General features: G+C 62.5%; 1 protein-coding gene across 4 annotated transcripts in view; it reads left to right on the top strand.

The window, feature by feature from the left end:
* The window catches only part of MROH1 (maestro heat like repeat family member 1), a 73222-nt gene that overhangs the window by 13736 nt on the left and 35604 nt on the right, over positions 1 to 23882 (top strand). For 2 of the 4 annotated variants that reach the window (XM_082043964.1, XM_082043965.1), the window contains exons 9-26: positions 347 to 439; positions 1342 to 1420; positions 4422 to 4535; positions 4946 to 5019; positions 9783 to 9902; positions 10864 to 10974; positions 12533 to 12677; positions 12766 to 12806; positions 14010 to 14151; positions 15081 to 15133; positions 16504 to 16611; positions 17808 to 17927; positions 19080 to 19202; positions 20184 to 20330; positions 20453 to 20479; positions 22086 to 22208; positions 22349 to 22428; positions 23709 to 23841. In XM_082043964.1, coding sequence (XP_081900090.1) covers positions 347 to 439; positions 1342 to 1420; positions 4422 to 4535; positions 4946 to 5019; positions 9783 to 9902; positions 10864 to 10974; positions 12533 to 12677; positions 12766 to 12806; positions 14010 to 14151; positions 15081 to 15133; positions 16504 to 16611; positions 17808 to 17927; positions 19080 to 19202; positions 20184 to 20330; positions 20453 to 20479; positions 22086 to 22208; positions 22349 to 22428; positions 23709 to 23841 — 1833 coding nt within the window. The remainder of the gene's footprint in view (positions 1 to 346; positions 440 to 1341; positions 1421 to 4421; positions 4536 to 4945; positions 5020 to 9782; positions 9903 to 10863; positions 10975 to 12532; positions 12678 to 12765; positions 12807 to 14009; positions 14152 to 15080; positions 15134 to 16503; positions 16612 to 17807; positions 17928 to 19079; positions 19203 to 20183; positions 20331 to 20452; positions 20480 to 22085; positions 22209 to 22348; positions 22429 to 23708; positions 23842 to 23882) is intronic. The other 2 variants (XM_082043966.1, XM_082043967.1) reach the window with 2 other exon arrangements.

The raw sequence follows: 23882 nt of genomic DNA, 5'->3' as shown, positions 1-23882 counted from the left end.
GGTGATGGTTTAAACTAAAGGAGGGAGATTCAGGCTGGAGATCAGAATTGTTGCCCTGAGGGTGGTGAGAGCCTGGCCCAGGTTCCCAGAGCGGTGGTGGCTGAACCATCCCTGAGACACCCCAGAGCTGGAGGGGGCTCTGAGCAGCCTGAGCTGTGAGATGTCCCTGCTCATGGCAGGGGGGCACTGGGGGGGCTCTAATGTCCCTCCAGCCCAAACCACCCGTGGTCCTGTGATAAGATGGGTTATGCTGCTCTGCGTTGGCTGCATGATCCCCGGGGCTCCTCCTCCCCGGTGCCGGTCCCCGAGCGCTCTCCGGCGCTGACCACGAGCTCTCCCCGAGCAGAGCCTCTGCCAGATCCTGGAAGCTTCCGTCAACATCGGCAGCCGCAGCCTCGACGTGCAGCTGGACCCTCTGCTGGGCACCCTGCACCCCCAGGTAGGAGCAGCCGCTCAGGAGGGCGCTGGGGGCAACACGGCGTTTCGGGGGGGGCTGCGCCCCGGCCGCGTCGCCCCGCACCTCTTGGCTCCAGCTCCCGGGATCCCGCCTCTGATAGTTGAAGGAATCACATGCCCGGTCGAGTCGTCTAAAGCGAGAGCGGCTCTGGCTGCACCGTTGTCCGGCAGATTGAAAACAAACCCCTCCGGGTCGATGGACCTTGTAAGGGCTGATGGACCTTGTAAGGGATGATGGACCTTGTAAGGGATTTGCTCTTTGAGAATGAGGGAGGCAGGGAGCGTGCGGGAGCCCTTGTCGCGCTGTGACACCAAAATGAGCTCACCCAGCTCTCACAATCGTGCCTGCAAGTCTGACGGCTCTTGAACTGACTTTGAGCCTCGGAAGCGTCAGCAGAGAGAGGCTGTAGTTTCAAATAGGGCTTTACCAAAGCCACGCGCAACAACCCACTGCAGTAACGGTGCCGTTTGTAGCAGCTGCTGCCTGGCGATGGGTTTCGGTTGGTAAAAGCTGCAGAGGGACAGCTCAGGGACAACTCGGGGGCTGCGGGATGTGTCTGGTCCCACCCCGCAACCCTGGGGCGGTCACAGACTGTAGCGTCTTTGTGACAGCCCCGAACAGGCAGGTGCACGTTGTCCTTGCTGCGGCATTAGTGTACATGGAATTAAGAGCCTCAATTATTGCAATAGCAGCTGGCAGGGCTGGCTCATTTGGTTCCAGAGGAGACGACGCGGGCTGGGTGGTGGGGCAGGTTTGGACAAGGCGGGTCCTGCAGGCACCCCCCGTGCGGACACCCCCTGTATGGACACCCCCCATGCGGACCCCCCCTGTATGGACACCCCCCGTACCGGTGTCACCGCTCACCGCGGCTCTTCCTCCACCAGATCTGTGCTCCCGCAGACCCGGCGCTTCCCCTGACGGTTAAAAACCACACGGAGGTGCTCCGGTGCTTCACGGTTCTGGGTAAGGGACGTGGTGGCCGGGCTGTCCTGGTGGCTCTGGGAGGGGTCAGCAGGGCTGGTGTCTGTCCCCATGTTTTGTGGTCCCCAAGGAGTTCTGCCTGGTGACCGGGGGGTTTGTGCCCCCTGGGCTTGGGGGATGTCCTGGGCATCTCTGGCTCATGTGAGGAGATGCAGGAGGGGAGGACAGTGGTTTCTGTCCAGCTCTGGCCCATGTGGCACCAGGCTTGCCCCGAGAGCAGTGTAGGGAAAGGGAGCTGGGGGTCCTGGGGACAGCAGGGTGACCGTGAGCCAGCACTGGCCCTTGTGGCCAGGAAGCCAATGGTACCTGGGGGGGGTTAGAAGGGGGTGGTCAGTGGGTCAGAGAGGTTCTCCTGCCCCTCTGCTCTGCCCTGGGGAGACCACACCTGGAATCTTGTGTCCAGCTGTGGCCCCTCAGTTCCAGCAGGACAGGGAACTGCTGGAGAGAGTCCAGCGCAGCCACCAAGATGCTGGAGGGAGTGGAGCATCTCCCGTGTGAGGAAAGGCTGAGGGAGCTGGGGCTCTGGAGCTGGACAAGAGGACACTGAGGGGGGACTCATTCCTGGGGATCAAGATGGAAAGGGGGAGTGTCAGGAGGATGGAGCCAGGCTCTGCTGGTGACAACCAGGGACAGGACAAGGGGCAATGGGTGCAAACTGGAACACAGGAGGTTCCACTGGAAGAGGAGAAGCAACTTGTTGGGGTGAGGGTGGCAGAGCCTGGCCCAGGCTGCCCAGGGGGTTGTGGAGTCTCCTTCTGTGCAGACATTCCAACCCCTGGACACCTTCCTGTGGAACCTCAGCTGGGTGTTCCTGCTCCGGGGGGCTGCACTGGATGAGCTTTGAGGTCCCTTCACCCCCTGACACCCTGGGATGCTGTGACCGGGTGTCCCTGGTGGCTGTGTCTGGGGCAGCATCTCCTCAGGGCAGCTCCTGGTCCAGCTCCGCTCCCCAGTGCTCAGCGCTGCCTCGGGCCCCATCGTCCCCATCCAGGGCCGTCCCAAAGGCTCCCAGCTCCATTCCAAACCTTCTGTCGGAGCCTTTGGAGCCATCCCAGCCCCTTGAGGCCTCTCCAGAGGCCAGTTCTGCCGCACACCATGCCCATGGCTGGAGTTTGGCTTTGGGGGGCCCTGCTCCTCGTTGCTGTGTCTCTTGTACAGCGACGCGGTGGCTGTTGTGTCCCCGTCCTGGCTGTTGTCACCGAGCGGCGGTGGCACGGACAGGCAGGAGGACAGGGGGTGCTGAGCCGTGCTGAGTCACGGCCGGTGACGTCCCTGGTTGCAGGTTTCCTGCATCCCTCCCCAAGCCGCCTCTCCAGCGCCCACCAGCGCTGCCCCAGTTCCACCCGAGCCGCCTCTCCAGCGCCCACCAGCGCTGCCCCAGTTCCACCCGAGCCGCCTCTCCAGCGCCCACCAGCGCTGCCCCAGTTCCACCCGAGCCGCCTCTCCAGCGCCCACCAGCGCTGCCCCAGTTCCACCCGAGCCGCCTCTCCAGCGCCCACCAGCGCTGCCCCAGTTCCACCCGAGCCGCCTCTCCAGTGCCCACCAGCGCTGCCCCAGTTCCAGCATCCCTTGCCGCTCTATTTTCCAGCGGTCGCGGTGTTGTGACAGGCAGCAGCGCTGGCTGCAGGGGGGATTTCAGCTCTGGAGAGAAGCGCAGGGAACATGCTGGAGGCACTGGGGAGGAGCTCCGGGCTGGGCGTGAGGAGCAGGACGGGCTGGTTCGCCCGGCTCATGGGGTAACATGGGAACTGGTGGTGTCCCCAGCAGCTGGCAGCGTCCCCAGGGAGCTGGTGGTGTCCCCAGTAGTTGGTAACATCCCCAGGGAGCTGATGGTGTCCCCAGTAGTTGGTAACATCCCCAGGGAGCTGGTGGTGTCCCCAGTAGTTGGTAGCATCCCCAGGGAGCTGGTGGTGTCCCAGGGAGCTACTGCTGGTGTCCCCAGGGAGCTGGTGGTGTCCCCAGTAGTTGGCAGCATCCCCAGGGAGCTGGTGGTGTCCCCAGTAGTTGGTAACATCCCCAGGGAGCTGGTGGTGTCCCCAGTAGTTGGTAGCATCCCCAGGGAGCTGGTGGTGTCCCAGGGAGCTACTGCTGGTGTCCCCAGGGAGCTGGTGGTGTCCCCAGTAGTTGGTGACATCCCCAGGGAACTCGTGGTGTCCCCAGGGAGCTACTGGTGTCCCCAGCAGCTGGTGGTGTCCCCAGGGAGCTGGCAGTGTCCCCAACAGCTGGTGGTGTCCCCAGGGATCCAGCGCTGTCCCCAGGGATCCAGCGCTGTCCCCAGGGAACCGGTGGTGTCCCCAGTAGTTGGTAGCATCCCCAGGGAGCTGGTGGTGTCCCAGGGAGCTACTGCTGGTGTCCCCAGGGAGCTGGTGGTGTCCCCAGTAGTTGGTGACATCCCCAGGGAACTCGTGGTGTCCCCAGGCAGCTAGTGGTGTCCCCAGCAGCTCGTGGTGTCCCCAGGGAGCTGGCAGTGTCCCCAGCAGCTCATGGTGTCCCGAGGGAGCTGGTGGTGTCCCCAGAGAGCTGGCAGTGTCCCCAGCAGCTCGTGGTGTCTCCAGGGAGCTGGTGGTGTCCCCAATAGTTAGCAGCATCCCCAGGGAGGTATTGGTGTCCCCAGCAGCTGGTGGTGTCCCCAGGGAGCTACTGGTGTCCCCAGCAGCTGGTGGTGTCCCCAGGGATCCGGTGGTGTCCCCAGGGATCCGGCAGCATCCCCAACAGCTGGCGGTGTCCCCAACAGCTGGCGGTGTCCCCAGGGATCCGGCAGTGTCCCCAGGGAGCCGGCAGTGTCCCCAACAGCTGGCGGTGTCCCCAGGGAGCTGCCAAGCCAGGAGAGCAGGACGGGGTTTGCCGCGCAGGGAAAGGCTCCGATGGCCCATGGGGACGTGCAGCCGGGATGCCCCGTTTGGGGACGCCCCGTTTGGGGACGCCCGCAGCCCAGATCTCGGTGGCGTCTGGGGACATGGTGTCCGTGGCTCTGTCCCCGCAGCCTGCTCCTTCCCCGACCGCGTGCTGGCCTTCCTGCTGCCCAAGCTGGAGAGCAGCGGCGAGAGGACGCGCGTGGGGACGCTGCTCATCATGCGGCAGATCATCAACAGCGCCCGTGAGTACCGGGGGGGCTGCGGGAGGGGCTTCTCCTTCCCCCGGGGGGGTCTGGGTGAGGAGACCAGCCCGCCCGTGGCCGCAGGGTCTGGGGGGACAGCAGCCAGCTGGGAAGGGGACAAGGGACAAGGGCTGTTTGGGATGGACAGCAAGAGAGCATCACTGAGCTTCACCTCAAGTTGCGCCAGGGGAGGTTGAGGTTGGATGTGGGAACAATTTCTTCCCCAAAGGGCTGTGGGGCATTGAACAGGCTGCCCAGGGCAGTGCTGGAGTCACCAGCCCTGGAGGGCTGGACAGACGGACAGGAGGTTCTCAGGACAGGGGGTAGTGCTAGAGCTGCATTAGGTCATGGTTGGACTCGATCCTGAGGGTCTTTTCCAACTGAAATGATTCTCTGATTCTCTTTTCCAGCCTCACAAATGGAGATTAAAAAGCCCTTTATTCTTTCATCGATGAGACTCCCTCTGCAAGACACCAACAATAAGGTGAGCTGAGCCCAGCTGCTGCGCTGCCGCGGGCACTTGGGGTGCGGGGCTGGTTCTGTGGGTGTCCCCACCTCTGCCACCTCCTCCTCTTGCTCGTCTCCCTCCCGCTTGGGGTTCAGCCCCACAGCCCCGGGCAGGGACCCCGCTGTCCTGTGTGTCCTGTGACAGCCCCACAGTGACCCCGCTGTCCTGTGTGTCCTGTGACAGCCCCACAGTGACCCCGCTGTCCTGTGTGTCCCTGTGACAGCCCCACAGTGACCCCGCTGTCCTGTGTGTCCCTGTGACAGCCCCACAGTGACCCCGCTGTCCTGTGTGTCCTGTGACAGCCCCACAGTGACCCCGCTGTCCTGTGTGTCCTGTGACAGCCCCACAGTGACCCCGCTGTCCTGTGTGTCCTGTGACAGCCCCACAGTGACCCCGCTGTCCTGTGTGTCCTGTGACAGCCCCACAGTGACCCCGCTGTCCTGTGTGTCCTGTGACAGCCCCACAGTGACCCCGCTGTCCTGTGACAGCCCCACAGTGACCCCGCTGTCCTGTGTGTCCTGTGACAGCCCCACAGTGACCCCGCTGTCCCGTGTGTCCTGTGACAGCCCCACAGTGACCCCGCTGTCCTGTGTGTCCCTGTGACAGCCCCACAGTGACCCCGCTGTCCTGTGTGTCCTGTGACAGCCCCACAGTGACCCCGCTGTCCTGTGTGTCCCTGTGACAGCCCCACAGTGACCCCGCTGTCCCGTGTGTCCTGTGACAGCCCCACAGTGACCCCGCTGTCCTGTGTGTCCTGTGACAGCCCCACAGTGACCCCGCTGTCCTGTGACAGCCCCACAGTGACCCCGCTGTCCTGTGTGTCCTGTGACCACCCCACAGTGACCCCGCTGTCCTGTGTGTCCTGTGACAGCCCCACAGTGACCCCGCTGTCCTGTGTGTCCTGTGACAGCCCCACAGTGACCCCGCTGTCCTGTGTGTCCTGTGACAGCCCCACAGTGACCCCGCTGTCCTGTGTGTCCTGTGACAGCCCCACAGTGACCCCGCTGTCCTGTGTGTCCTGTGACAGCCCCACAGGGACCCCGCTGTCCCGTGACAGCCCCACAGTGACCCCGCTGTCCTGTGTGTCCTGTGACAGCCCCACAGTGACCCCGCTGTCCTGTGTGTCCTGTGACAGCCCCACAGTGACCCCGCTGTCCTGTGTGTCCTGTGACAGCCCCACAGTGACCCCGCTGTCCTGTGTGTCCCTGTGACAGCCCCACAGTGACCCCGCTGTCCTGTGTGTCCCTGTGACAGCCCCACAGTGACCCCGCTGTCCTGTGTGTCCTGTGACAGCCCCACAGTGACCCCGCTGTCCTGTGTGTCCTGTGACAGCCCCACAGTGACCCCGCTGTCCTGTGACAGCCCCACAGTGACCCCGCTGTCCTGTGTGTCCTGTGACAGCCCCACAGTGACCCCGCTGTCCTGTGTGTCCTGTGACAGCCCCACAGTGACCCCCCTGTCCCGTGTGTCCTGTGACAGCCCCACAGTGACCCCGCTGTCCTGTGTGTCCCTGTGACAGCCCCACAGTGACCCCGCTGTCCTGTGACAGCCCCACAGTGACCCCGCTGTCCTGTGTGTCCTGTGACAGCCCCACAGTGACCCCGCTGTCCTGTGTGTCCTGTGACAGCCCCACAGTGACCCCGCTGTCCTGTGTGTCCTGTGACAGCCCCACAGTGACCCCGCTGTCCTGTGTGTCCTGTGACAGCCCCACAGTGACCCCGCTGTCCTGTGTGTCCTGTGACAGCCCCACAGTGACCCCGCTGTCCTGCGTGTCCTGTGACAGCCCCACAGTGACCCCGCTGTCCTGTGTGTCCCTGTGACAGCCCCACAGTGACCCCGCTGTCCTGTGTGTCCTGTGACAGCCCCACAGTGACCCCGCTGTCCCGTGTGTCCCTGTGACAGCCCCACAGTGACCCCGCTGTCCTGTGTGTCCCTGTGACAGCCCCACAGTGACCCCGCTGTCCTGTGTGTCCTGTGACAGCCCCACAGTGACCCCGCTGTCCTGTGTGTCCTGTGACAGCCCCACAGTGACCCCGCTGTCCTGTGACAGCCCCACAGTGACCCCGCTGTCCTGTGTGTCCTGTGACAGCCCCACAGTGACCCCGCTGTCCTGTGTGTCCTGTGACAGCCCCACAGTGACCCCGCTGTCCTGTGTGTCCTGTGACAGCCCCACAGTGACCCCGCTGTCCCGTGTGTCCTGTGACAGCCCCACAGTGACCCCGCTGTCCTGTGACAGCCCCACAGTGACCCCGCTGTCCTGTGTGTCCTGTGACCACCCCACAGTGACCCCGCTGTCCTGTGTGTCCTGTGACAGCCCCACAGTGACCCCGCTGTCCTGTGTGTCCTGTGACAGCCCCACAGTGACCCCGCTGTCCTGTGACAGCCCCACAGTGACCCCGCTGTCCTGTGTGTCCTGTGACAGCCCCACAGTGACCCCGCTGTCCTGTGTGTCCCTGTGACAGCCCCACAGTGACCCCGCTGTGCTGTGACAGCCCCACAGTGACCCCGCTGTCCTGTGTGTCCCTGTGACAGCCCCACAGTGACCCCGCTGTCCTGTGTGTCCTGTGACAGCCCCACAGTGACCCCGCTGTCCTGTGTGTCCTGTGACAGCCCCACAGTGACCCCGCTGTCCTGTGTGTCCTGTGACAGCCCCACAGTGACCCCGCTGTCCTGTGTGTCCTGTGACAGCCCCACAGTGACCCCGCTGTCCTGTGTGTCCTGTGACAGCCCCACAGTGACCCCGCTGTCCTGTGTGTCCCGTGACAGCCCCACAGTGACCCCGCTGTCCTGTGTGTCCCTGTGACAGCCCCACAGTGACCCCGCTGTCCTGTGTGTCCTGTGACAGCCCCACAGTGACCCCGCTGTCCTGTGTGTCCTGTGACAGCCCCACAGTGACCCCGCTGTCCTGTGACAGCCCCACAGTGACCCCGCTGTCCTGTGTGTCCTGTGACAGCCCCACAGTGACCCCGCTGTCCTGTGTGTCCCTGTGACAGCCCCACAGTGACCCCGCTGTCCTGTGTGTCCTGTGACAGCCCCACAGTGACCCCGCTGTCCCGTGTGTCCTGTGACAGCCCCACAGTGACCCCGCTGTCCTGTGACAGCCCCACAGTGACCCCGCTGTCCTGTGTGTCCTGTGACAGCCCCACAGTGACCCCGCTGTCCTGTGTGTCCTGTGACAGCCCCACAGTGACCCCGCTGTCCTGTGTGTCCTGTGACAGCCCCACAGTGACCCCGCTGTCCTGTGACAGCCCCACAGTGACCCCGCTGTCCTGTGTGTCCTGTGACAGCCCCACAGTGACCCCGCTGTCCTGTGTGTCCTGTGACCACCCCACAGTGACCCCGCTGTCCTGTGTGTCCTGTGACAGCCCCACAGTGACCCCGCTGTCCTGTGTGTCCTGTGACAGCCCCACAGTGACCCCGCTGTCCTGTGACAGCCCCACAGTGACCCCGCTGTCCTGTGTGTCCTGTGACAGCCCCACAGTGACCCCGCTGTCCTGTGTGTCCTGTGACAGCCCCACAGTGACCCCGCTGTCCCGTGTGTCCTGTGACAGCCCCACAGTGACCCCGCTGTCCTGTGTGTCCTGTGACAGCCCCACAGTGACCCCGCTGTCCTGTGTGTCCTGTGACAGCCCCACAGTGACCCCGCTGTCCTGTGACAGCCCCACAGTGACCCCGCTGTCCTGTGTGTCCCTGTGACAGCCCCACAGTGACCCCGCTGTCCTGTGTGTCCTGTGACAGCCCCACAGTGACCCCGCTGTCCTGTGTGTCCTGTGACAGCCCCACAGTGACCCCGCTGTCCCGTGTGTCCCTGTGACAGCCCCACAGTGACCCCGCTGTCCTGTGTGTCCTGTGACAGCCCCACAGTGACCCCGCTGTCCTGTGTGTCCTGTGACAGCCCCACAGTGACCCCGCTGTCCTGTGTGTCCTGTGACAGCCCCACAGTGACCCCGCTGTCCCGTGTGTCCTGTGACAGCCCCACAGTGACCCCGCTGTCCTGTGACAGCCCCACAGTGACCCCGCTGTCCCGTGTGTCCTGTGACAGCCCCACAGTGACCCCGCTGTCCCGTGTGTCCTGTGACAGCCCCACAGTGACCCCGCTGTCCCGTGTGTCCTGTGACAGCCCCACAGTGACCCCGCTGTCCTGTGTGTCCTGTGACAGCCCCACAGTGACCCCGCTGTCCTGTGTGTCCTGTGACAGCCCCACAGTGACCCCGCTGTCCCGTGTGTCCTGTGACAGCCCCACAGTGACCCTGCTGTCCTGTGTGTCCTGTGACAGCCCCACAGTGACCCCGCTGTCCCGTGTGTCCCTGTGACAGCCCCACAGTGACCCCGCTGTCCTGTGTGTCCTGTGACAGCCCCACAGTGACCCCGCTGTCCTGTGTGTCCTGTGACAGCCCCACAGTGACCCCGCTGTCCTGTGTGTCCTGTGACAGCCCCACAGTGACCCCGCTGTCCTGTGTGTCCTGTGACAGCCCCACAGTGACCCCGCTGTCCTGTGTGTCCTGTGACAGCCCCACAGTGACCCCGCTGTCCTGTGTGTCCTGTGACAGCCCCACAGTGACCCTGCTGTCTTGTGCATGTCCAGCTGCTGCTGGCAGAGCCCAATCCCTGGCTGTGGTTTTGGGTAAAACCCAAACCACCATTCCCCGTGAGGAGGAGGAGGAGGCACTGAGGGGCAGCTGTAAGGAGGACCCTGCAGCGTCCCCCGCTGATCCGGTGCCACCGCTGTGCCCGTGCAGGTGAAGCGGGCGCTGGTGCAGGTGATCAGCGCCATGGCGCACCACGGCTACCTGGAGCAGCCCGGCGGCGAGGCCATGGTGGAGTTCCTGGTGCGGCAGTGCGCCCTGCCCGCAGAGCCGGTGAGCGTGGCGGGGAACCCTGAAGGAAGGTACCGGGGCGGGGAGACCCCAAAGGAAGGCGCTGCACATGGGGCTGATCCATGGGCTGAGGTCACCAAGGCCACGTGCCGGGCCCTGCACTGGGGTCACACCAACCCCGTGGACGCTGCAGCTGGGGAACAGCGGCTGGAGAAGAAAAGGAGCTGGGGGTGTTGGTGCCAGCGGCTGAACATGAGCCAGCGGGTGCCCAGGTGGCCAAGAGGCCACAGGGTCCTGGCTGGTACCAGCACTGGGGTGGCCAGGGGACCAGCGCAGTGACCGTCCCTGTGCTGGGACCTGGGGGGGCAAACCTGAACCCTGGGGGCAGCTCTGGGCCCCTCACACCAAGAAACCCTTGAGGTGCTGGAGCGAGTGGAGAGAAGGGAGCGGAGCTGGTGAGGGGCTGGAGCACAAGGGTGATGGAGACTGAGGGACCTGGGGGGTTCAGCTGGAGAACAGGAGCTGAGGGGAGACCTTCTGATCTCTGAACTGCCTGAAAGGAGCTTGGAGCCAGGGGGGTCGGGCTCTGCTCCCCAGGAACAAGCGCCAGGAGCAGAGGAAACGGCCTCAAGTTGCCCAGGGGAGGTTGAGGTTGGATGTGGGAACAATTTCTTCCCCAAAGGGCTGTGAGGCATTGAACAGGCTGCCCAGGGCAGTGCTGGAGTCACCAGCCCTGGAGGGCTGGACAGACGGACACGAGGTTCTCAGGACACGGGGCAGTGCCGGGGTGGGTTATAGTTGGACTCCATGACCTTGAGGGGCTTTTCCAACCAAGCAGCCCCTCCAAGCTCCATGGGTAGAGCTGGAGCGCGAGCTGGCAATGGGCCAGGAGGCAGGAGGTTTTGGGGTTCTGTCCCCTCCTTTTGGGGTGCCCTTTGCCAGACGTGTCATCCCAACGGCTTCAGCTTCATCCGCACTGACCTGCGCTTCCCCTCTCCTCCAGCAACCCAAAAAACAGCCCGCGGATGCCGATGACCTCACGAGTGACAGCGTCCGCAGCATCAGCGTCAATACGCTCTTTCTGCTCAGCACGACCGTGGACAGGATGAGCAACGTGAGTCTGTGCTGTTGTCCCTGCCCCGAGAGCAGTGTAGGGAAAGGGAGCTGGGGGTCCTGGGGACAGCAGGGTGACCATGAGCCAGCACTGGGCCCTTGTGGCCAGGAAGCCAATGGGACCTGGGGTGGGTTAGAAGGGGGTGGTCAGTAGGTCAGAGAGGTTCTCCTGCCCCTCTGCTCTGCCCTGGGGAGACCACACCTGGAATCTTGTGTCCAGTTGTGGCCCCTCAGCTCCAGCAGGACAGGGAACTGCTGGAGAGAGTCCAGCGCAGCCACCAAGATGCTGGAGGGAGTGGAGCATCTCCCGTGTGAGGAAAGGCTGAGGGAGCTGGGGCTCTGGAGCTGGACAAGAGGACACTGAGGGGGGACTCATTGCTGGGGATCAAGATGGAAAGGGGCAGTGTCAGGAGGATGGAGCCAGGCTCTGCTGGTGACAACCAGGGACAGGACAAGGGGCAATGGGTGCAAACTGGAACACAGGAGGTTCCACTGGAAGAGGAGAAGCAACTTGTTGGGGTGAGGGTGGCAGAGCCTGGAACAGGCTGCCCAGGGGGTTGTGGAGTCTCCTTCTGTGCAGACATTCCAACCCCTGGACACCTTCCTGTGGAACCTCAGCTGGGTGTTCCTGCTCCGGGGGGCTGCACTGGATGAGCTTTGAGGGCCCTCCAACCCCTGACACCCTGGGATTCTGGGATGCTGTGCTGGCCCCAGAGCCACCGTCCCTGTGCTGGGGTCCCACGCTGCCGCGGGTTGTCACCGCTCCCAGCCCTGACTGGAGCTCCTGTCGCCATCCCCTTGCTTCCGCAAGCAGGGCAGAGCTTTGGGTTGGAGGCTGTTGTCCCAGGGGCCTGTGTGTGCCCTCCCCGTGGGCATCTCCGAGGCTGGAGCGAGGTGGTGGTACCGGAAATATCAGTGAAGACAGACACGGAGCTGTTGGAGCGGGACAGAGGAGGGACACGGGAATGGGCCAAGGGCTGAACAGCTCTGGGGAGAAAGGCTGAGAGAGCTGGGGGGTCAGCCTGGGGAGGAGAAGCTCCGGGGAGACCTTAGTGCGGCCTTTCTGGACTTAAAAGGGGCCGATGAGAAAGATGGGGACAGAGTTTGGAGCAGGGTCTGTTGTGACAGAACAAGGGATGATGGTTTTAAACTAAAGGAGGGAGATTCAGGCTGGACATGAGGAAGGAATTGTTGCCCTGAGGGTGGTGAGAGCCTGGCCCAGGTTCCCAGAGAGGGGGTGGCTGAACCATCCCTGAGACACCCCAGAGCTGGACGGGGCTCTGAGCACCCTGAGCTGGTGAAATGTCCCTGCTCATGGCAGGGGGGGCACTGGGGGATCTCTAATGTCCCTCCAACCCAAACTGTTTGATGATTCCATGAAAGGGAACCCCCGGGGCTGCAGACGCTGAGCACAGTGGACGCCTCTCCCCTCTGGTCAGGGGAACTCAGTGATTTTCCCCGTCATCAAAACGTGTCTGACCCGGCATCTCCGCCATCCCCCCCTCGGTCCCGGCGCCTCCGTCCCGCGGGTGGAGCTGCCACGTCCCCTCTCCCCGCAGGTCCTGTGGCCGTACCTGCTGGAGTTCGTCACCCCCATCGCCTTCACCAACGCCCTGACCCCGCTCTGCAGGAGCCTCCTGCACCTGGCCGTGAAGAAGCAAGAGGAGGGAGACAGCGCGTCCCTCATCCGCTACGACCTGAACGGTGGGTACCGGCAGCCGCGGGAGCTCGGCAGTCGCTGGGCTGCTCCCTGGGAGATGTTCTTTGATGCTTTTTTCCCTTCTTTTCCCAGCAAACGTGCCCTCGCCCCACGCTCTGACGACGCGGCTGCTGGTGAGTGGCTGCAGGCAGAGCTCTGCCTTCCCTGCTCAGCCCTGGGTCCCATGGGAGCCCCCCCGTCCCCTGTCCCGATGGCCCCGCGCAGGGGCAGGGCGACCCCGTCCCACCTCGCTGCTCCTTGCAGGGTTCCCGTACCCCGCACCAGCTCTCGGTCGCCATGTCCCCGTCCCCCCCTGCACGCTGGAGCGGCTCCGTGTGGGGTGGGACAGCTCAGGGTCCCTCGGGACCCCCGGGGCCGTGTGCGTGGGGCGTGCGGTGCTGCAGAGCCCCAGATATGCGCTCACAGGGCTCTGGGGAGCTGCTCCTCAGCCCCATGAACCTGGGTTTGCTCCTCTTCGCCTGGCGTGCACCCCCTGACCACATTTCCCTATCGAGCTGGAGCTTGTCGAGGGTTAAGATTGCGGGGTGACAATCAAACCCTGGCAGATGTATTGTTAACCCCCTCTCCCCCCAACTTCCCCCTTTTTGCCCCTCCCTCTCCCCCCTTCCCACTCAGGACAGGCGATCGGGAGGGAAAGAAGGACAGAGAGAAGAGAGTTGGAAACATTAACAATGTTTTACTAATGCTACTAATAAGAATAGAGAAAATAATACAAAATATACAAAACCAATCTTGAAAGTCTCGGCAACTGCAGAGCCGGCAGCCGAAGTCCTGGACTGGACTCTGCAGCCAACCGGAGCTGGATTCAGTCTGTCACTAGGGCTCAGTTCGCAGGGACGACTCACAAGGTCCTCTCCTAATGTCGCCATAAGCAGAAGGGAAAAGGGAAAGGGAAAAGGGACGAGGTCCTCGTGATCTCCCACTTTTATATGAAGTATTCACGTGAATGGGATGTTATACACAGTTGGTCAGTTTCTTGGTCACCGGTTTCTCGCCGCCCCTCTCGTGACATGTCCATCCATGCTTATCAATAAGTTTGCATTCCATTGCTATGTTTACCAAAACATGGGTCTGGTTCTCCAGGAAAATGCAGTTAATATGAAGCTTTAGCTGACAGGCAAATTCACTAAAAGAGAAACTTGTTTTTAACAAAACCAGGACAGAGCTACAAGAGGAAAGTGTGTTTTCACCGAGCATAGAGCTCTGTCGCCTCCCAGCATCGCATTCCTGGGCTTTTCTGTTTCATATTTGCTGACCTACAGCCCAGAAAGGCCTTTCTGTGCGCCAACCCCTGCGTTGTGTCCCCAACGCTGCAGGTGGTGTCGTCGCAGCCGTACGCGGGAGACGGGCGGGGGGCGGCCGCCCTGCGCCTGCTCAGCGCGCTGCGCTGCAGCGTCCACCCCGCGCTCGAGCCGCTCTGGAGCAAGAAGGTCCCCGTGCTGCTGGAGCACATAGAAGGTGGGAAAGGGCCTCTACTCGGGAGCAACCAGGGGAATCACCTGCTCCAAACTGGGCATTTGGGGTGTGCAAGGACTGGGGGGGGTGCTGCCCAGAGGCCTGATAGAGTTATAGAATCGTTTTGGGTGGAAGAGACGCTCAAGGTCACCAAGTCCAACCATAACCTGGCGCTGCTCCCTGTCCTGAGAACCTCGTGTCCGTCTGTCCAGCCCTCCAGGGCTGGTGACTCCAGCACTGCCCTGGGCAGCCTGTTCAATGCCCCACAGCCCTTTGGGGGAGAAATTGTTCCCACATCCACCCTCAACCTCCCCTGGCGCAACTTGAGGCCATTTCCTCTGCTCCTGGCGCTTGTTCCTGGGGAGCAGAGCCCGACCCCCCTGGCTCCAAGCTCCTTTCAGGCAGTTCAGAGATCAGAAGGTCTCCCCTCAGCTCCTGTTCTCCAGCTGAACCCCCAGGTCCCTCAGCTGCTCCATCACGCTTGGTGACTCTCAGTACATCGTTGCTCTCATAAGTGCCGTTTTCTATTTCATTAATGACTTTAATCACTGTGCTTTTGCTGGTTCCTACCAGGAGTGCGTGTGTGCCTCACGTTAGCCGCGCTGTGTCCGCTGCAGGACACGCAGCATTTCATAGAACATAGAATCATTTCAGTGCAAGAGAGAGACCCTCAGGATCATTGAATCCACCCATAACCCACCCTGTCCCTGCCCCGTGTCCTGAGGACCTCGTGTCCGTCTGTCCAGCCCTCCAGGGCTGGTGACTCCAGCCCTGCCCTGGGCAGCCTGTTCAATGCCCCACAGCCCTTCTTTTGGGCAGAATTTTCCCCTCATTTTCCTAACTCGGTGAGGAATTCTCCGAGGAGGGGTCTGTCCTGTGCGTGTTGTCCAGTGAGGACCAGGAGCCGGTGTGAACCCTCTGCTTTCTCCTAGAGAACACGGAGCAGCCGCTGTCGCAGAAGCAGTGGGAGGAGGAGCTGCTGCTGGTGAGGGTCCCGGCGCCGGGGGCGCCGCGGGGCGGTGGGAGGTCGCTCCTGGGCACGCTGCTCCGAGTTCTCGCCTCGGGAGCGTGATGGGGGTCACGACTCACAGGGAAGGTTAACAAGGAGTGTTCAGGCGTGCTGGTGGGTCAGAGAACAGCGGTCTGGGGGGTCTCCGTTTAATTGGAGAGCACTGAAGTAGGGCACGGAGAAGCGGTCGAAGCTCTCCCGCTCCTCTGACGATGGCCGGGTTACCTGGTGCAGTTTATCACAGTATCACAGTATGTTTGGGATTGGAAGGGACCTCAAAAGCTCATCCAGTGCAATCCCCCCATGGAGCAGGAACACCCAGCTGAGGTTCCACAGGAAGGTGTCCAGGGGTTGGAATGACTGCAGAGAAGGAGACTCCACAACCTCCCTGGGCAGCCTGTTCCAGGCTCTGCCACCCTCACTGAGAAGAAGTTTCTTCTCAAATTTAAGTGGAACCTCTTGTGTTCCAGCTTGATCCCATTGCCCCTTGTCCTATCATTGTTTGCCACTGAGAAGAGCCTGGCTCCATCCTCGTGACACTCACCCTTTATATATTTATAAACATTAATAAGGTCACCCCTCAGTGTCCTCTTCTCCAAACTAACGAGCCCCAGCTCCCTCAGCCTTTCCTCCCACGGGAGATGCTCCACTCCCTCCAGCATCTTGGTGGCTGCGCTGGACTCTCTCCAGCAGTTCCCTGTCCTGCTGGAACTGAGGGGCCACAACTGGACACAAGATTCCAAGTGTGGCCTCCCCAGGGCAGAGCAGAGGGGCAGGAGAACCTCTCTGACCCACTGACCACCCCCTTCTAACCCACCCCAGGTACCATTGGCTTCCTGGCCACAAGGGCCAGTGCTGGCTCATGGTCACCCTGCTGTCCCCAGGACCCCCAGCTCCCTTTCCCCTACACTGCTCTCTAATATGTAATTTCCCAGCCTATACTGGAACCTGGGGTTGTTCCTGCCCAGATTCAAGACTCTACACTTGCCCTTGTTAAATTCCATCAGGTTATTCCCCGCCCAGCTCTCCAGCCTGTCCAGGTCTCTGATGGCAGCACAGCTCCCAGTGTCACCACTGCTCCCAGCTTGGTGTCACCACCAAACTTGCTGACAGTATCCTGGGAGAGACCCAACCCTGAGTTCAAACGCACATTCCTGGGGCTGAGAGCTTGCAGGATCCGCGCTGGGGGGCCAGGCTCCCGCAGCCATCGGGGGGTCACTGGGTGGGGACAAGGCTCTGGGCACAGGTGACATGACATCCCGCGTGGTTTATTCGCCGCCCCCAGCCGAGGCTGCGGGCGCAGCCGGGACCGGGTCTGCCGGCCGCTGACAGTTCTTCTCCCTCAGTTCCTCCAGGAGACGCTGGCGGCCGTTTCTGACAACACCTGGGTTTGCCACTTTGTCACCGAGATGTGCCGGCAGCTGAGCAGCTACAACGGCGTCCCGGCAGAGAAGGTGACGCCAGCGGCGCCGGGCCGGGAAAGGGGGGTTAGAACCACAGAATCACACATGGTTTGGGTTGGAGGGACATTAGAGCCCCCCCAGAGCCCCCCCGCCATGACAGGGACATCTCACAGCTCAGGGTGCTCAGAGCCCCGTCCAGCTCTGGGGTGTCTCAGGGATGGTTCAGCCACCACCGCTCTGGGAACCTGGGCCAGGCTCTCACCACCCTCAGGGCAACAATTCCTTCCTCATATCCAGCCTGAATCTCCCTCCTTTAGTTTAAACCATCATCCCTTGTCCTGTAACAACAGGCCCTGCTGAACAGTCTGTCCCCATCTTTCTTATGAGCCTCTTTAAATACTGAAAGGCCCCAAGAGGGTCTCCCCAGAGCCTTCTCCTCTCCAGGAGTGAAGGAGAAATAGCAGGAGGTTGGTGAGGTGTCCGGGCAGGCTTGAAAACGGGAATACTGGCCAGTCCATGGGCACATTGCTGGCTGGAGGGGCCCTGACCGGCTGCATCGCTCTGTTTGCGCTATTGGGACCCCACTCGTGGTCCCTACAGCTCGTGTTACACCCGCTGTGAGCGGGTCTGTAATGAAGCTGAGCGAGAAACGAGCTGGACCGGGCGCAGAGCTCTCTGGTGGGGAGGGGGAGGAACCAAGTGACCCGGTTTGTGATGGCGCCGGTGCCGGCTGGGCTGCGAGGGGCCGCCCCCGGGCTGGGGAGCAGAGCACGTGCAGGATCTTGTTGGAGTGGGTCAGGAGGGATGGGGTCTCCATCAGGATGGGGTGTTTGTGCAGGGGCAGGAGCAGCCGGGGCTGAGCCCGGCTTGGCGAGGGCATCGCCGGGCAGTCTGTCCTGGTGCCGCCTCTGTTGCGGTGACTTTGATTCTCCCGGGCAGCAGCGAGGGTTTGGTCAGACCCGTTCCTGGCTCAGAGCCCTCCGGGGCTTAAGGGCGTATTTGAACCCTGAGCCGCCGATCAGGCTTAGCCGAGGGCGCCTGGATGGGGAGGCTGTTCCTTGGCCCGAGTGCTGCGCTGCGATGGGACGTCGGTCCCAGCGCTCCGGGTGTCCCGGCTGCTCGGGGCCGGGCTCTACGTGCACCTTTGCCTTTGGGCACGAGGCTCCGGCGTGCTGCGGGGAGCAACGGCCGCGTGCTCAAGCCTCCGAGCAGGGTCACGGCCGCTGACGTTCCTCTTGCCCTTCCAGAATTTCCTGTACAAATGCATCGGGACGACGCTCGGGGCGTGCGCCAGCAAAGACCTCGTGCTAAAGCAGCTCCAGGAGCTCCTGGAAACGGCCAGATACCACGAGGAGGTGGAAAGGGAGGTGAGGAGCTGTGCCCAGCGTCCCGAGGGCCATCCTGAGGGAGCCGGAGAGCAGGCCCGCCACGCTGGACCTTCCTTTTCTGGTCCAACCATGTCTGCGCTGGGCTTGGACCCCCTGGAGAACGGGGTGTGGGGTGAATGAGCCCAGGGAAATGGGGAGAGCCCACCCGCACCAACCCAACAGCTGGGGCTTTGGGACACTATTTGAAGTGCCGTGTGGCCCCAGACTGGGACAGGTGCTGTTTCCCAGCCCTGAGCGAGCTGGTGGAGCTGCTGCCACAGGGAAATCGTTGAATCACAGGTGGTTTGGGTTGAAGGACCTTCCCAGCCCCCCAGCGCCCCCCCTGCCCTGAGCAGGGACACTTCACCAGCTCAGGGTGCTCAGAGCCCCGTCCAGCTCTGGGGTGTCTCAGGGATGGTTCAGCCACCACCGCTCTGGGAACCTGGGCCAGGCTCTCACCACCCTCAGGGGCAAAAATCCTTCCTTAGGTCTGGTCTGAATCTCCCTCCTTTAGTTTAAAACCACCCCCCCTTGTCCTATCGCAACAGGCCCTGCTGAAAACTCATCTGCTCGCGGATGCTTTGCAGCATTTGCTTCACCACCCGCTCAAAGCCTCCCTGTCTGCCCTGGAGCTGAGGTTGGGGTTAAGCCCGGCCTGGCCTGACTTGGCTCCGGTTTCCCTCTGTACTCGATGGCGCAGATGCTGCGCTCGGTGCCGCCGTTCCGTGCAAACACGAGCTCGCTGCCCGGCTTGGCTCCAGCTTATGCAGCTCCAGCCAGGGCTGCTCTTGAATAGACTGTTTATGGAGCCTCAGCCCAGCTCGCTGGACCTGGAGGCTGAGCAGAGAGGCAGGACCTGCTAAGCCCGGCTTTGCTCTCGCTCCCGTCTCCTGCAGAGCGGCTGACACCTGAGTGTCGTGTCCGCGCTGAGCCCGCGGCTGCTCCGGAGCCGTGTCCCAGCCTGTCACCCGGACAAGGACAGCGTCATTGTGTCCTCTGTCCCCAGGGATGCAGCCCTGGCTGCCAGGCTGACCCAGCTGGGCACGGCTCAGGTGCTGGGGATTAAAACCAATAAACAGGCTCATTTGAAGTGTCAGCTGGGGCTGGGGAATTAATAGCTGTCAGCTAATGTGTTTTCTCTGCTTCCTCCAGGGACTGGCTTCCTGCTTCGGGATCTGTGCAATAAATCACCTGGAGGAAACCCTGGCCAAGCTGGAAGATTTTGTTAAGTCTGATGTCTTCAAGAAATCCGTGGGGCTGTTCAGTATCTTCAAGGTGAGAGCCGAGGGGCCCCCGCCGCGGCGCAGCCGGCGGCAAGAGCCTCACCCCGGCTTCTTCAGCTGCGGCGTGTGCTGGAGCGTGTGCTGGAGCCGCCGGGAGAGGAGCTCGTGTCCCACCTCAGGGCGTTGGGCTCAGTCACCGGTCCCTTGGCCGTAGTACGGCGGGTTGGCCGTGAACCTGGGATGGTGTGGGCGAAGCCTTTAGCAGCGCTGGGTACGGCCAGTGGGTGCTGATTTCTAGCATGTTAATTAACCAGCAATTTACCTGGTTAATGTGGCCAGGCTGGGTCTTGGGTGCTTCCCGGCATGTCTGACAGGTAACGCCCGATGGCGAACGGGGCTGGTGCGCCGGGCAGAGCCGCGCTGCACGAACGGCGCACGATCGGACGCCCGGTGCTCCGTCCGGGCGCCGGAGGTCGCTGCCAGCACCAAAAGGAAGGGAAGCGGAGGCCCAAAACGTGCCTGGAGGGGCCCTCGTGTCCTTGTGAGACCTGGGAATCACAGAATTGTTTTGGTTGGAAGAGACGCTCAAGGTCACCAAGACCAACCATAACCTGGCGCTGCCCCCTGTCCTGAGAACCTCGTGTCCGTCTGTCCAGCCCTCCAGGGCTGGTGACTCCAGCACTGCCCTGGGCAGCCTGTTCAATGCCCCACAGCCCTTTGGGGAAGAAATTGTTCCCACATCCAAGCTCAACCTCCCCTGGGCAACTTGAGGCCGTTTCCTCTGCTCCTGGCGCTTGTTCCTGGGGAGCAGAGCCCGACCCCCCCCGGCTCCAAGCTCCTTTCAGGCAGTTCAGAGATCAGAAGGTCTCCCCTCAGCTCCTGTTCTCCAGCTGAACCCCCAGGTCCCTCAGTCTCCATCACACTTGTGCTCCAGCCCCTCACCAGCTCTGTTCCCTTCCAGAAGAACCAGCCCTGGCTCTCCCATTAACTTCCCTGCTGTTCCCCCCGTTAACATCCTCATCTGCTCTAACAGGACCGTAGTGACAACGAAGTGGAGAAAATCAAGAGCACCCTGATCCTGTGCTACGGTTACGTGGCCATGTACGCGCCCAAGGAGCTGGTGCTGGCCAGGATCGACGCGGACATCCTCAAGAACATCTTCCAGTACTTCAACACCAAGGTGAGCTGCTGGGCCTCCCGGCTCCCGTGGGGCAGCCGGGCTGCGTGGGTGCTGGGACCCCCCCATGGTGGAGTTTCCTCGCTCCTGCGTTGCTAACGTGTCTTGTTTTTTCACTCGTTCAGGTTCTGGGAATAAAGGTAGAAACCAAGGTACAGTGTGAGGCGTTAAACCTGAGCCACTCTCTGCTCTGTCCTGCTCTCTGTCTGCCTCTCGCTCCGGCTTCCCTGGAGCTCTGCCCGCAGCGGGACCAGGGGAGCGCTCTGAGCTCCCCATCCCGTCCTCCAGGCTCCAACCATTGCCCGAAAGTGCCAAAATTCACAGCAAAGGGAAGGGAAAATGCCTTTGTGGCAGGGAGGAGCTGTAGGTGGATTGCTGGGCTGCCCACAGCCGCCTTGGGCTCCCACGCCGGAGCTCAGAGCCCCCCCAGGAGGGTGCGAGCTGCTTTGGTTGGCGCTCGTGGCGAGACGAAGGGGACCGGGGTTGCTCAGGGCTCTGTCGTGGCACAACTGGGATCCCCGGGTCCCCCCCACGCGCTTTGCTGGGGAACCACCTCACCACTCGGCTCTAATCCACTAAACTAATCATCCTGCTTCCCCCCCAGAACAATAATTCAAAGAGGCAGTTATTAAGAGCCAGGTTACTGTCCTGGGGGGCACCGAGGGGCTGTGTTTTGAAATGTGTCGGGGTTTGGGGTCTGATCAAGACGAATGGCGTTTGTCAGGGTGAACTGTCACCAGGGACTCCTGCGCCGGGCTCCACTAATGCGTTTTCCTCCTGGGCTCCCGCTGGCACTAACGGCTTCTGCAGAGCATCTCTGGCCCCGGGCTGGGACCTGCTCGCTCAGACCACTGCTGGTCCCGCGGCTGGCCCGGGGGTCTCGCTGGGGGGGGGTGAGGGCTGGGAGGGGGGAGGGGGTTTAATGGGGCGAGGCCCCCGTCTCGGGGATGTAAACAGGTCATTATCCCCTTTGCCGTGCTAACGAGCCGGCAGCCTGAGGAGCGGCTCCAGCTCCTCCGTGGGGCTGTGGTCACCACCCACGGAGCCACCGGCTGCAGGGAGGGCTGGTGCCTCCTCTGGGCCCGTGTCCCCTGTCCCAGAGCCCGAGCTGCGCAGGAGGAGTCGCTCAGGTGCTGCAGACCCTGGCAGGACCGTCCTTGTCCCGTGTCACAGAATCACAGAATCACAGAATGGACTGGGTTGGAAAAGACCTCAGAGATCATCGAGTCCAGCCCTTGGTCCAACTCCAGTCCGTTTACTAGATCATGGCACTAAGTGCCATGGCCAATCTCAGTTTAAAACCCTCCAGGGCCCGTGAGTCCAGCACCTCCCTGGGCAGCCATTCCAATGCCTGACCACTCTCTCTGTAAAGAATTGCTTTCTAATATCCAGCCTGAATTTCCCCTGGCAGAGTTTAAGCCCATGGCCCCTTGTCCTATTGCTGATGCCTGGGAGAAGAGCCCAATCCCCACCTGGCTATAACTTCCCTTCAGGTAGTTCTAGAGAGTGATGAGGTCCTGCCAGGGAGCTCCAGTTGGCGTGTGACAATGGGGACAGTGTCCCCTGTGCTCCCCGGTCACCAGGGGACGTGGACATAGAGCACGGAGCTGAGCCCACGCGCTGCTGCTGGCAAGGCCAGGCTTTGAGCTCAGCCTGAGCAGCAGTTGTCCCGCAGGGACGGCAGCGCTGGGTGGGCCGGCGAGTTCTGGTCGTGTCCTAAGCCGGGTGTTCACGTCTCGCCCCGGGTTGTGCCCGCAGGACCTGACCCTGAAGCTGTGCCTCATCCGGAGCATCTGCATGATCAGCCAAGCCATCTACAACGGCGCCAAGTGCGGGGACTTCGTCTTCTCCCGCAAAGCTGAGCTGGTGGCCCAGATGGTGGTAAGAGCAAGGCCTGGGGTGGCCTGGCCTGGGGGGGGACACCGGGAAGGCTCCCAGTCGGGCACAGGGGTGGCTGGTGCATCTGCAGAGCAGGGGCTGGTGTGAGCGGGACTGTAAGCGTCGCATGTTCTGCCTTCCAGGAGTTCATCAAAGCGGAACCGCTGGACGCCATGCGCACGCCGGTTCGCCAGCGGGCGATGGTCACCTGCACGTACCTGGTGTATCCTTCAGCCCTGCGGAGGAGCCGCTCGCGGGGCTGTGCTCGCTGGAGCGCTGTGCCCACAGCGCCTGAGCCCGCTCCCCAGTTTGCGTGCGGGTCTGACGGCAGGGCCGGGGTGTTCTCCCTCGGTGGGGTGTTAACAGCGCCGTGCTGGCCCGGCTGGATCCATGGGCTGAGGCCAATGGGCTGAGGTCACCAAGGCCACGTGCCGGGCCCTGCACTGGGGTCACACCAACCCCATGGACGCTGCAGCTGGGGAACAGCGGCTGGAGAAGAAAAGGAGCTGGGGGTGTTGGTGGCAGCGGCTGAACATGAGCCAGCGGGTGCCCAGGTGGCCAAGAGGCCACAGGGTCCTGGCTGGTCCCAGCACTGGGGTGGCCAGGGGACCAGCGCAGTGACCGTCCCTGTGCTGGGACCTGGGGGGCCAAACCTGAACCCTGGGGGCAGCTCTGGGCCCCTCACACCAAGAAACCCTTGAGGTGCTGGAGCGAGTGGAGAGAAGGGAGCGGAGCTGGTGAGGGGCTGGAGCACAAGTGTGATGGAGACTGAGGGAGCTGGGGGTTCAGCTGGAGAACAGGAGCTGAGGGGAGACCTTCTGATCTCTGACCTGCCTGAAAGGAGCTTGGAGCCAGGGGGGTCGGGCTCTGCTCCCCAGGAACAAGCACCAGGAGCAGAGGAAACGGCCTCAAGTTGCGCCAGGGGAGGTTGAGGTTGGATGTGGGAACAATTTCTTCCCCAAAGGGCTGTGGGGCATTGAACAGGCTGCCCAGGGCAGTGCTGGAGTCACCAGCCCTGGAGGGCTGGACAGACGGACACGAGGTTCCCAGGACAGGGGGCAGGGACAGGGTGGGTTATGGTTGGACTTGGTGACCTTGAGGGGCTTTTCCAACCAAAGTGATTCCAGGATTCCTGCCATGTGGAAGGGCACGGTTGGGTCGGCACGGTTGGGTCGGCACGGTTGGGTCGGCACGGCTGCGCCTCCCCCAGCTCTCGGTCTCCGTTCTCGTTGGCTCTGCACTCCATGTTCCTGGCACACACCAGAGCCAAGGGCGCTGCTCTCTCAGTTACACCAGATGACTTTTGAGATCCAGTTAAAAATACTTCAGCACGTCCCAGCTCCTGCCACAGACCCTGGGAACCCTCTGCCCGCTTCCCCTTAAACCGGTGCCGCTTGGCACGGAGTCACGCCAGCAGGAATGTGTATAAATCCCCCATTCCCGGCTGACCGGCGCTCCCCTCGCGATCGATGCATCCGCGTTGCTTCCTTAACCTGGGACCAGGTTCCTGGAGCCGCACCTGGGTGACCCGGACAGGACGGAGCTGCTGGACACCTGCCTGGGCAGCGTGCTGGCCCTGCCGCCGGAGCCGGGGAAGGACAGGGACGAGGACGGAGCCGACGCCGGGTACCGGGAGGTGCGGTGGCAGCACCGGGGCTACGAGCAGCCCTGCCCAGA

This window comes from Streptopelia decaocto (genome assembly GCF_964273445.1).
Source record: "Streptopelia decaocto genome assembly, chromosome: 2".
Taxonomy (NCBI): Eukaryota; Metazoa; Chordata; class Aves; order Columbiformes; family Columbidae; genus Streptopelia; species Streptopelia decaocto.
This window is presented reverse-complemented; position numbering and strand designations above follow the sequence as displayed.